General features: G+C 46.6%; 1 protein-coding gene across 1 annotated transcript in view; it reads left to right on the forward strand.

Moving 5' to 3' along the window:
- Positions 1-4,423: 4,423 nt before the first annotated feature.
- RhoGAP100F (Rho GTPase activating protein at 100F) overlaps positions 4,424-12,690 on the forward strand; it is a 55,256-nt gene continuing 46,989 nt past the window's right edge. Inside the window, exon 1 of the mRNA XM_089592097.1 lies at positions 4,424-4,720. Within this exon, the coding sequence (XP_089448223.1) occupies positions 4,424-4,720 (297 nt within the window). The remainder of the gene's footprint in view (positions 4,721-12,690) is intronic.

Raw genomic sequence — 12,690 nt, forward strand, 5'->3', positions numbered from 1 at the left:
GAGTAGCTCACATATCCCCCAGCTGCGACCCAACGCGTTACATCCACATCGCATGATAATACCCACTTGATATCCGCGTACTGATATTGCGATTTTCACGTCTCCTCGAACTTGTCCCGGCAAATTGCGCTCCGGCGTCTCGACGATTTCCCCTTGCACCAACTTTCTCACTTGTTTTACCTCTAACGTATAACTTGCGCCGCTTTTCGTGATTGTACCCATACAAATACGCCTTTGCTATTATCATCACAAACGGCTCATCCGATGCGATGTATTACCTCGTCGCAACAAATCTCAACAGTCAAAATTCAACAAGCACGGGTTGAAAATTATACCTTAGAAAGAGGAAATTCTCAAACAAGGCCGGTGTACTTTGGATCGACAGTAAAAGGATTACAACTTTTTTTTTTTTTTTCCCAACATCGTTGCTAAGGTCAACAAAAGTGTTCCGATGGATTGACAAGTTATAGACGTCGGAAAAAAAATGCCAGTCACGGTAATGAACTATCGTCGTAATGACGAGTGTCGCTCCTCGAATACGTGTGTTTATATTTTTCATGAGCTCAATATTTTTAGTCGCTTCCTCGAGTGACAACAACACTCGCTTTGACAAAAGGGCGTTACGGTGATTCGTTATTTCGATGACTATATTACGATCCACCAAGAAACTCGTAGCTCTACTTTTTTTTTTTTTTTTATTTTTTTTTTTTTTACTTTTGTTGACCTGAGCGGTATCGGAGTAAAAGGAATATTCGCAGGATACTTTTGACGCAAACTGTACATGAATATCTGTGCCCCTTTCAGCCCTTTTTTGCCCCGGCACACGTAAATGTTCAACGATATTTTCTGTAATTGTGACCCTCACAACCCCCGGGGGGGAGTTTGCTCGGTCGCGAACTAAATCTCAAAATCCCATTAAAATTAAATAGCAACAACTCGAGAACAATTTCATCACGCGGCGGCTAAAATTTTTGAATCGCTCGAGTCAAGGCCGCAAGGGGCGAGTAAGTAATTCGAGGTAACATTGATTTCTCGAGCTCGGCGTCCCCGTACATTATCCATCACGAAGTAGCCACCCGCTCGGGAGCGCGCGAAAAGGGTTATCAGTTATGTGTCGCCAACTTTGCCCACCCGAACTACCCCTCGTGCCGCCTCCTGGCAGTGACGCCCGCGGGTGGCTGTACTTTTTTATTTTATTTTTTATTTTAGTCCGACTCATGAATAAAGTATTACCCACGTTCCAGTTTTACGTGCAAGCGAGCGTGTATATTAATACACATTGTACAAACACGTAAGGGTATATGTGCGCGGGGAATTATTTCGTTCGTGCCACTCGTGGCCCAAGGGGTTGGAGAAACAGTGCGCGTGGCCGGTTTATAACGAAATTTTTCTTCGCCTCTTTCCTCCTCCACAGGTCTCGTTTTTTTTTTTTTTTTACACTCGACTGGCTCTCGCTCGCGCGCTGAATTTGCAAGTTTATTTATGTCCGGTGAGTTTCTCGCGCGGACGGATTTTGATGCCTCATCTCTTTCTTTCTTTCCCTCCTCCCCCTTTTTTTTTCATTCGTTTGTTTGTTCCGTGTTTCATGCTTTCCCTGCGTGTGGTGCCCCCATACCTGTACCTCTCCCTCGGGGTGATAATCGTTTTGTCGATTTTGTTGCTCTCGGCGAAAATTCCGGGGTTAATATGGTAATCATCGGACGGCAAGAACTCCCCCATTGCTGAAATACTTACACGCTTTTCGGACAAACTGGTGATGTGTGCGGGATTTGGGAGAATAAAGTAATTTTACTCGTGCCACGGAAACTTATGGGCCTTAAAATGAGAAAGTCATCCCTGTGAAAAGGTTGGTTTTTAACCGAATCTATAAAACCAGAAAAAATTGTGTTGAATGATAAACTTACGTGGAATGTACAAAGATCCTGTGGATAAAATTCTTTTAGCTGTTCGTCTCGTGAAAATTGTCCGTAAATGAAAATAGTTACGTCGAGCAATCGAAAAAAGCGAAGCTTTTCCACCCCCCGCACGGCGGGTTAAATTCGCATTAACACCCCCCCCCCGCAGCTGGGCCTAATAGATCCAGTGGAGGCGAGTAATCAAGACGAGACAATAAATTGCATCCGATATTCCAATTAATTCCCCGCAACCAGCGGCACACCGCCTGGCGGCTAATTGGCCGAAGCCTCTCCGATGATGACAAGAGCGTGTGTACGCTCACACGGAAGAAGGAAGGGAGGCTATACGGTGCTCCTCGAATCCCTGCTAAACTGCGGAATGTATATATTATCATTGCTATTCCAAGGGTGGCTCGAGCAAAGAATCCACCCAGGCCCGTTGTTTTTTTTTTTTTTTTTTCATTTTGTCCCCTCGTTCTCCCGGTACGGAGGTAAACATTTTTAAAAGTCAAATGAAGCCGCGCACCGCCGTCCAACCCTATATAACCACCTCCACAGTTATATATGTATGTATAATATGTACAGAGAGGAAGGAGGAGCGTCGATGAAAATCGATATCTTGCGCGCGCGTGGGAGTAAGGGAACGGAAGGTGCAGAGCTCCCTACAAACATATACGGCGCACCAGCGTGGTCAATCGCGCGTGTCTATGACTGTATACCGCAAGGGGGAGAGACCGGCGTCAAACTTTTTTTTTTTTTTTTTTTTCCTCTCTCTCTTCCGCAACTATTTCTCGCGGCCTCGAATCGCCATCCAAGTCGTCGCGAGGGTGTATATACGTACACGCAAGAAGAGGAAGAGGCTGCAGACCGAGATTATAAAAATATGCGCTCGGCACAAAGTTATTCGGTGCGCCGCATCTTCGCAGGAGGGAGTTTTTGCAACTGTATGGAGCTCTACCGGTAAATATATACGTTTAGCTGACGTGACAGGCTCGCGGGCCACAAGGCTATGCATATTATTTTTTTCCGATGTAGAAGTAGATATATATTTTCGATACGTGGAACGCATTATTCCCTCTCACCCTTGGACATGTTGCAGTTTTATTTAACACTATAAGCACATTATATTACATACTGATGGATTCAAATTATTTTAAAAATAGGAGACACAATGAGCAAACGCGGGAGTGAAGTTACAGTGGGAATACGGGATGCAGGGGGAGGGGGGATGTTTTATTTACCTCACTTGGAGGGCATAGGAGACTTCGCTGGGGCGTCGACGCGACAGATGTGGAGATCAAAAGCTCCGGAGGGCAAAGAGAGAGTCCTCCGCGTAACAGCAGCGGGTCGCGAAACAAAAGTCAACCTCGGATGCGCGGGAGAAGCGTATCGTCACCGTCCGAGTGTCGACTCTCTTTCCCATACTTACCCCTACACAGCACACGGTAAAAGACACGCGTGTGCGGCCGAGCAAGCGAAAGGGGAAGCACAGCCGATCGCCCGAAAATCCCGAGATGTATAGAGACAGGAAGGGAGAAAAAAAAGGCGAGTGGAGGGGGGTCCAAGTGTCCTAATAACTCATATACGGCCGGGGGGATTTCGAGGATTTCCCGTGCTCCACGGCCCATGGAACACCGCGACAAATGGAAAACCGATACACACACGCCGATCTTGTCTGGTTACGTTGGCTCATTTTTTTTTTTTCATGCGATCGTGACTCTCTTCTCCTCCAAAACCAAGGAACGGAAAAACCTGGTCTTTCATTTGGCTCGCTCCTTTGCGCCGCACTGCAGCCTTTGCTACTTTAAAGAGAAAAAAAAAACCCCCCACGACGCACTCCCTGCAACCCCCATTTATTCGTATATACACTCTCGTGTTTTTCCTTCCGGATAATGCAAATGTTCGCTGCGGATTGTAGGATTATCGAGCTTTCAGGATTACGGATTTGTTTTGCGCTTTTTAACTGCTCTGTTCCCCCCCGATGCTCATACTACACTTTACAAGCACCTGCATCCCCCCTCTCTCTTTTAGGGTAGCGCTCGGCCTTTTAGCGGAATCCGCGTTACATTCTCGAGGAGCAAGCTCTTTGTCGCACGGGAAAAACATTTGTCCTGCACGTATCGATGCTTGGAGAATTTTTTTTTCATCCCGAGGATGTTGCCGTCAAGAGAGCCCAAGGGCTTTTGAGGGGCACACATAAAAAAAAAAAAAAAAAAAGGCTGATGCTGGGTGTACAAGCACGCAAGAGAGAGAACGAAGGGAGAAAAGCTCAGCTCGAGACTTTGCGCGGCTCAAAGTTTAAATTGCACTTGGACTTTGGAACATATTAAGTAAGCATGGGGGGGGGGAGGGAAAACTTTGGCCGGCGTTTTGCGCCCAAAAGCCCCTCGTTACTTGCGGTCGGGTGCACTGATACTACTCCCCTCGCTCGTTGCAACAATCGGAAGCGCACTGGTTGCAAAATGATTTTATCGCAAGGCAAAATGTCCATTTGTGTTTCAGGAAGCGGGTCATGAAGCGCTGGACTAATGCAGTGGCGAAAATACGTGCACATAAAGTACGGTGGTCGAGTCGGTCAGGAGCAGGAGGAGGAGCAGCAGCAGCAGAGGGGGAACTGCGTTGTAAGGGGAAAGCGAGTGTCAGCGGCGAGGGAAGAGCCTCATCAGGAGCGGCCGCTGCTGCAGGTGCGGGGGGACGCCAACGGGGGTACGCTTGGGTCAGGTTATCAGCAGCAGTCCCTCGTTTGGTCGTCTTTGCCGGAGCCTCGACACCACCTACGACGTAGCAGCAGCGTCGCAGACATGCTCTGCTGCGGACGCAGAAAAGTAAGCTCATCATCCCCCACACGTTATCATATTTTCATATACATGTTCCCATATCATACATACTTTTACACTTTTTTGAGTGAGCTAATTTTTTTTTTATGTATACCGCCATGCGTGTACGTTATACATAATTGCTTGAAATTGTCTCGGACCGAGTGGGGGAAGTACAATTTTACGCGCGAACGCTTCGATATATGAGGCTATCATTGATGGCTTGCGAAACATATGCCAAAAGCACTCTGGCACCCGGCGAGGCTCGAAAAGAGCCAAGCGTCGCGGGAGACTCCTTTTGTTCCTCCCCACCCTTTTGTGCTCGTATATAGGTGCATACACGTGCCGCGTTATCGACGGAGAGGGAGCCAGACGCGATGGAATTTCCATTGGCTGCCTCGTGTCATCGAGAAAGTATGGGCACCCACGCGATAATCCCCGAAGAACAAAAAATGATGGAGCCGATGTTATCGACCCCGTCTCTTTTTTCACACCCCCCCCCACCCCCGTACACGTGCACTCCAACAAAACTCCGCACGCAGGGTGGCAAGAGGAAAAAAAAAAAAAAACAGCGAGAAAGGAAGAAAAAGTGGGGATAGACGAGAGAAACCGGAAAAGGGTGTCGAGGTGCTGGAAAAGCCGTAAAGTAGCTCTCCCCCTTCTCCCCCCCCAGATATTTCCCAATGCGCCCTCGCGCTCTTTTTTTTCCCACGCAGCGGAGCTTTGTCCCAATTGGCCGTATTTTTCCATCCTATATGTATATTTTATAACAGCCGACCAGCCACCGTTGCGTGCATTTATATGAAAGTTGGTACCATTTCGGCGGCGTTTTTGGCTATCGAGCCTTTTCAGAGAACGCGATTGGACACCCCATCCGATTTTCAAGTACATGTGCCTCGAGGATACATATCCCTAAATCTACAATACAACGTAGGTATATTACGTCCGCATTCGAGATTTCACTATATAGTTACGTATGCGTACGAGCGATTGGACACTGTGTGCATCAATTGTTCGATGTCCAGGGGGCGTGTATCGGCTCTTGCGTAGGTATATGTATATACTATTGAGTGTCCAATACTTTATTGATCTCCTCTGACGTTTGATTAAAAATACACGGGGCACTGCTGTTTTGCCGTGCAACTAGGCCGGCCCGTGCACGCAACTGACCCACAAAATTAAAATCCATAGCGCCTCAAGTGTTCCCGGAAGGGGATTTACGAGGTACGCTTACCGGGTAAGGGTGTTTTTCAGAGAAGCGCATCATACGACCACCCCCGCTTGAATGTTTAAAACACGGCGTATAGCTCGAGTTCACGTGAAAAACCCAACGCTGCCCCACATAGGCGCATATATATATAATCGATGGCTCGGAAAATTTGATTGTCCAATAACCCCCCGGAAAATTGTCAGAACGATCGAATACATCTACCGTCTCTGAACTCGGCTCCTTTCTCCCCATACCCTCAAAGTGACGATGCTTAAGGTAAGCCGGCGCAGCCGCTCCATCCCGATTTCCACGGATATTATTTCCCGCGCTTCCGCGAAAGCTCTTTACGGCAACGTAGTCGTCTCTCCCCCGGAGCAACACACATACTTGGACAGTGGCACAAATTTATGTGTGCACGAGCTCGTGTGTATACAGCTCCCCGTGGAATAGCCGCGTTTAGGGGGCTCGGAGCGGCAGTCCATGCGACCGCGGCACGCGAGCCGGAAGTTTCGTAAAATATCCTCCCCCTGCTTTTACTATTTTCCGTTTCTCTTGCCCGAGTCGAGTGTGGTAATGCTAGCTGTTTCGTGTACATGTATATTGTATGGGCACGCTGCAACATTTATCCCGCGAGCATCGGCTTAAGCAAACAACGAGGGGCTCGGCTGGGTTTTACTGCTCTCTTTTCGCGGAAGACATTGATTTTACGAGCCGCTAGCTGGTGTGAGCTGGGACAACGAACGAAAAAAAAAAAAAAAAACACACACCTTGACACGCGTCGCTGAGTGATTTTATTTACGGGCGCGTGGGTTTTTCCGTTTTTCCCACCCCTCTCTGGTACGTATGAGCGGTAATATCGAAGCGAGCGGGGGCTCGGAGCCCGTAGCTCATCTACGGACGATTAATTTTCGATGCGCGAGCTAGTAGTGCTGCGGGAAAAGGTTGCGCGCGCGTTTGATCATTTGCCCCGTTGTTTTAATTAATCCATTACCCCGTGGGTCCGATCTCTGTGTACCTCTACGTACCGAGTAATCAATGCTTCGATTGTACCATTTGGGCGAGGGGGAATCCATCGCTACGTGGCTTTTGATGTCAATGCTTGGTACGGGGAAGAAAAATGAAAAAGAATCATTTCAGTGCATCCCTCCGATGGTGCGACGAGCTTCGTATGTCGAGCAAATCAGGACACCGAGAAATCGATGGGTCGCGCATACGTATACCGCGCATTGTGCGGCAGCCAACGTACAAGTGGGTGCACTCGAGTCGGCCTCTCTTGTATAATGGATGTGCCGGGATAAGGGGAGCCGGCGGGTTGATTCGATTGACTTTTTTAGCGATGTTTAATTGGAGTACAAAAATAGGTACGCGCGTGACCCCAAAACCGATGCTCGTTTCGTTAAAACTGATTAATCGGTTCGACAAATTGTCGTACTCGGCGATGAGAGTAATCCTCTATACCGTTGCTTCAACATTAAACGAAACGAAAGCAAATCGAAGATTCAATTTTCACGGGCTCGTGGATGGTAAACGTGCACCGGCACCGCTAGCCGGGGGCATGTTTAATGCAAGCCTCAAAACGGCCGAGCTATATGTGTTATAACGAGAGCGCGCCGTGGGCCGACCTAACGATCCAAGTTATCACTGGTGTGTATATAATACACGGGTGTCGGACTATGCGCCGAGCGGCACTACTGGCCTCGCTGAGATATCGCGGGCAAGACCTCGTGTATATACCGTTATAATTACGAAACGGCCGCCGAACGAATTATTCAGGGGCAAGAGAGAAACCGGCTACAGCAAATGATTTGCATCGCGGCGAGGAGGCCAGAGCCACGCCCGAATTTTCATTTTTCCATCCCCCGGGGAGCTGCGCGCGAGTTTGCTTTTACGCTGATTGTGGAGCCGAGATTAAGTTTTTCCCCTTTTTATTGTACGGACGCGCAGTTACGGCGCACGCTAGCCTAACAAAGAGTCGGTGCCTTTTTTTTTTTTTTTTTTTTTTTTTTCCTTCGTGGGAGAGAGAATTTCGGCGATTGGTTTCTCGCGTTCGTCCAACAGCGGGGCACTGAACCCAACTTTACCCCGAAAACAATATCCCTGTGTCATGTGCGGTGTCCTGCCACGGCTGGCGCGAAAACGCCGGTGAAGAGCTCCTTGCGAAACGAGGGGGGAAAAAAACGCTCGGTCTCCTCGGGCAAGACAAATCGCGGCTCCCGAAGCGTAAATACACTCGGAGTGGGCGAAAAATTACCTGCAGCCGCGGGTATACGCTGGATCTCTACGCCGAGATTAAACGCGGAGGCCACGTACGTGTGGGTGTGTGTCAAACCGTGCGTGGCACGCGAGCAAAAAAGAGTACAGGGAGCGTTAGCCGAATGGTTTTCCGGTTTCGCTCGTTTTTCACACCGCCTCGCGGTGGCGTCTCCTCGAAGAGCGGAAGGAAATAAAACAACCCCTCCCGAGCGCATACAGCTCTCGGCTAATTGCCTCTCCGAGTCTGGAAATTTTTTTCCGAACAGGAAATTTCACTCCTCGTTGTCTGCATCGGGATACCACCGTTTGTAATCTCGCGGATTTTTAAATATTTACGCTGCCTTGTACCAAAGTGATACGTGCGACCGGCGTTTTTGTAGGTACATCGCAATTTGATTACGTTGGAGCCGCTGTCGGCGTTTACACCGTAACGTCATTTTCGGGTTAATTGACCGGCCGATGGGGTAAATCGGGAGGGTACGAAAATACAAAGGAGCGCGTGAAAATCAAACTCCCTCTGTTGCCGGAGCGCTCAAAAATTTTACGCGGAGCCATTTTTCTTTTTTTTCGCCAACACTTAGCAGCGCTCTGGAAATTTTGCTCGCCTACCGTGTTTGCATGCAAGTTGTTTCGTCGCCACGGCGCGGATGTGCCTTTTTTTTTTTTTTTTCTTCTTCCTTTCAACTTTTATTGCGGGTACGACGAAAATGGCTAATGCCCCTCGACACTTTGAGAACACTAAAATTCTCCCTTGGCAAAGTGTTCCGGCGTTAAATATCGATTCTCGGGTACTTTGCGTAAACTTCCACGTCGTTTTCGGCCATCGTTTAAAATCGGTAGAGTATATAAGTTTTATCGTCATCAAATTTACTTTTGCACCAGCAGTGGCTACTGCACTGTAAATTCAAATATCATAAAACGCTCGTTCGGAGCTTTTAGTTGGGTAGATAAGAATTTTAAGAACAACCAAATCTACGGTGCACCAAGTTACACCAAACTAAACACATATAAACGTAGGAAGGCTGTGGATCGAAAAAACTTGGCTGCTATACAGATTAAAGTTTTTTTTAAATTAATTTCTTGTGTCAATCGCAAAAGAAAATCAATAGTTTGGTTCAATGGGTTTGGCGAAACAGCTCATCGATTTGGTTCTTCTTAAAATTCTTCGCAGAGCATAGTACGAGGAAAGTAGGATTTAAAGTGAGTTGAAACGATGCCGGATTCGATATCGATTAATTCACCTACAAGACGTAGAAAAGCTCTCATGGGGAGAAACAAACACGGCCGAAAACAATCAAGCGATCACCGGGACGATAATGGGAGCGAATGGAAAAAAAGCCCATCAGCCGGTCGGATCGCGAGGGGTTTGTCAAAAGATAATTAGATATTGATTTCGCATTAGAGGCTGGCTGCACTCGTTAAATCGCACCTCCCCTTCCACCACTGCCTCCTCCGATACTCTAAAAAAAAAAAAAAAATCCAAGTCTCGGGCGTATCTCTCTATGCGCAGAGTCCCTCCCGTAAATCCCGCTTTATGACTCTCCTCACTCGCGACCGAGGGGCCACTGTCTCCCCCGGCGTGATTCTCGCGGCTTCTATACGCGTGACGTAGTATTTTTGCTCCGAGTTTTTAAATTTATGCGACACTGCCGCCGAGATCTTAAAAGGGGAGCCGCGGGACGAACTTTTATGCGGCTTTTCCGTGGGGCGTGCGTACGGTATATCAAAAGGCTCGCCGACTTTTAGGGGCTAAGTATATACCGTCTGGTCGGACCGCGACAGACGGAGAAAGGCCATCAGCGCGCGTTTGAAATTTTAATCGAGTCGAGCCGCGCGACAGCTATTAGACGGGGGTTTACATAACGACCCGATCATATAATATTATTATATATATATATAGGCGAGAGAGAGTGATATTGGGGGGGTGTTAATAGCGGATGTACATTGGTAAAATTTGGAGTCGAATGGGAATACATCGGATATATCTAAGTCGTGTAATTTTAATTGAATCATTGGGCGCGTGAGTGTGCGTCGATCAATTGCGGTTGCTCGGGCAGAGAGCACGTAATTACAGCTAATCGAACGCCGCGTGTGTGGTGGCTTTGTGCGAGCTCTGTGTGGGGGTTGTTTCTGTAGATACACTTCAAAAATCGTCTTTTCCGAGTTGACCCACGGGAGTAATTGCCAGCTTCGTTCGATGGAACCGAATGAACTTGTTTCAGGGATGCTATTACGGAGATTAAGAAAACATTTTTCAATGCCAAAGGTTTGAGTGTAAATGGCTACATTTAATCAGAGGTGGAAAAATTAGTGATTTTATTACCCAATTACGATAGAAAATGGGATACTCTAGTGTCACTAAATTTAACGTGTATTTTTATTGAATACTGTATTTGATGCGCTTACGTGAATGTGTGACAAAAAAAGGGTTAATAATAGGTCCGGTGACCGAACAGATAAACCACAAGGGGTAAAAGAAAATATTTTACGTGTTACAAAAAACAAGAGTTCCCTCACGTTTGCTCATAAAATTTAAAAATAATTCCTTATAGTTGGAAAAACTAAAGTCAGATAAAAAACAGAAAAATCGATTTTTTTACATTGGCGTTTATTAGTTTGTATAAATTGACATCCATCTGAGGTAATGAATTTCTATAACTGTACTTTGTTCATAAATATGGATATTCCGAAGGGAGTGCTCTTACAAGTATTTAAAAGGTGGTATTTAAATATTAATTGAATGTTAGATGCTGATGGGAAGGGTCCACGGGGTGGGGTAGGATGTAATTATTATTTTTATTTAAATACAACTTTGACGTGAAATTCGTGTTGACAAAAGGATACTCGATGGGTACCACTGTCAAGGACTGCATGATAAAATTGAGAATAAATGATGTCATGTACAATTGAAACAATAATTTTTGAGAATTTCTATAAACATGAAATAATCCCATCGTAACCCTGACCAAAATATTCAAGACAAATGGAGCGTTCAAAAGACTTTAAGCACTTCAATAAGTGTATTTCTCAACAGCCCACCCTCATGAATCTTCGAAAAAGCTCTTTAATCCGGTACCTTATGCATATTTATTCAGTGGGTCAAGCTGGCGTTCAAACATCCATCCCTTGGCCTCCGAACACAACAATTAGAGTACATACAGGTGACACCTACATTTAGACGTCGCGCGACATCGGAACGAAGTCGCCGGTATATTTTATTTCGTTGATACCAAAAATCACCCCCCCCAGTTAACCGAACAACAGTCCCATGCTCGAGTTCGACTAACGAAATACTGTATACGACAAGTAACAATATCACGCGATAGTCTGGGGTAAAATCTCGTAACGTATTATAGAGGTATACGGTATCACAAGCGAGGCATGGGGCATACATGTATATACACGTAGTTTCATAAATTTTTTCCGGGTCACTCGGCCAATGGCTCATACTCGATTCAGGGGTAATTATGGCTTTTGCGGTGCCCACGAAAAACGTACACGGACGCTCGGACGGGGGTGGCAAGGGATATATATGAAAGGAAAAAAAAAAAATATATGATGCCGGATGGGAGGAATACATAAAGCCGCGACGAATGAAGGGCGATAGGTCAGAGGGATCGAATGAGGCAGCTGGGCCGAGGGGGTGGAAAAAAGTGGAGAAGCAAGATAAAAACGGCTGGGCTCTTCTTTTTGTTTCTGTATATGTGTGTGTGTGTGTGTGTACTGCGCGCGCGGAGGGCGCTGTCGGGGAAACGAGGCGAAACAGAAATTGCGGCCGAGAGCGCGCGCGCAGGTCTCCCTTTGATTCCCGCAATTATCTCGCTGGAATATCACCCGGAATCTGGAGCGGCTTTTCAGTTTTTCTGTGCTGCCTCCCCCCCTTCTTCTCATACGTACGCGGCTTTTTCCCCAATTTTTTGCGCTTCTCTCTCTTTTTCTCTCTGCTGTGCTGCTCGTGTATATATACTGGTGTTTGCTTTAGCATGCATATGCGAGATACTCTTTTGCGGGAGTAACAATGTTAATTACTAGAGATACACTGGATGTTTATGCCGTGAGGAAGTTAGTACTTGTTATGTTTGGATTTTTTTTTTTTTTCACTCGCGAAGAGCAAGAATATTTTAATATTTTTCGTGACGTTTGGCTGTCCGTATCGCGCGAGCTTTGCATCAGAAACGGGGTTTACAACTTTTTTCCGATTCGCTCGAAATTAGGTATATTCGCCAAAACTCTTTTTTAGAAAATTCGACTTTGCATGGGTTGACGCAGCTGCAGGTTTTTTAATCTCAACTCCGAGTGTATATTTATAGGGTAACGGGACCAGCTCTACCTCGTCGTTTCCCTGTCCTTTTTTCCTCCTCCGTTGTCGCTGGTATCGACCGCACGTCGATAAGATGTTTCGGCTCATCGTTTCCTGGATATTGTGCCTCGTGATGCCAAATTAGACGGCATTCACGGCCCGTGTTTTTGTTGTGAGAGTAATTTTTTTTTTTTTTTTTTTTCCCCAAGGCAAAGT

Source organism: Copidosoma floridanum, unplaced genomic scaffold, assembly GCF_036245765.1.
Source record: "Copidosoma floridanum isolate Cflo_tuat_1 unplaced genomic scaffold, Cflo_Japanese_pri ptg000014l, whole genome shotgun sequence".
NCBI classification, from domain to species: domain Eukaryota; kingdom Metazoa; phylum Arthropoda; class Insecta; order Hymenoptera; family Encyrtidae; genus Copidosoma; species Copidosoma floridanum.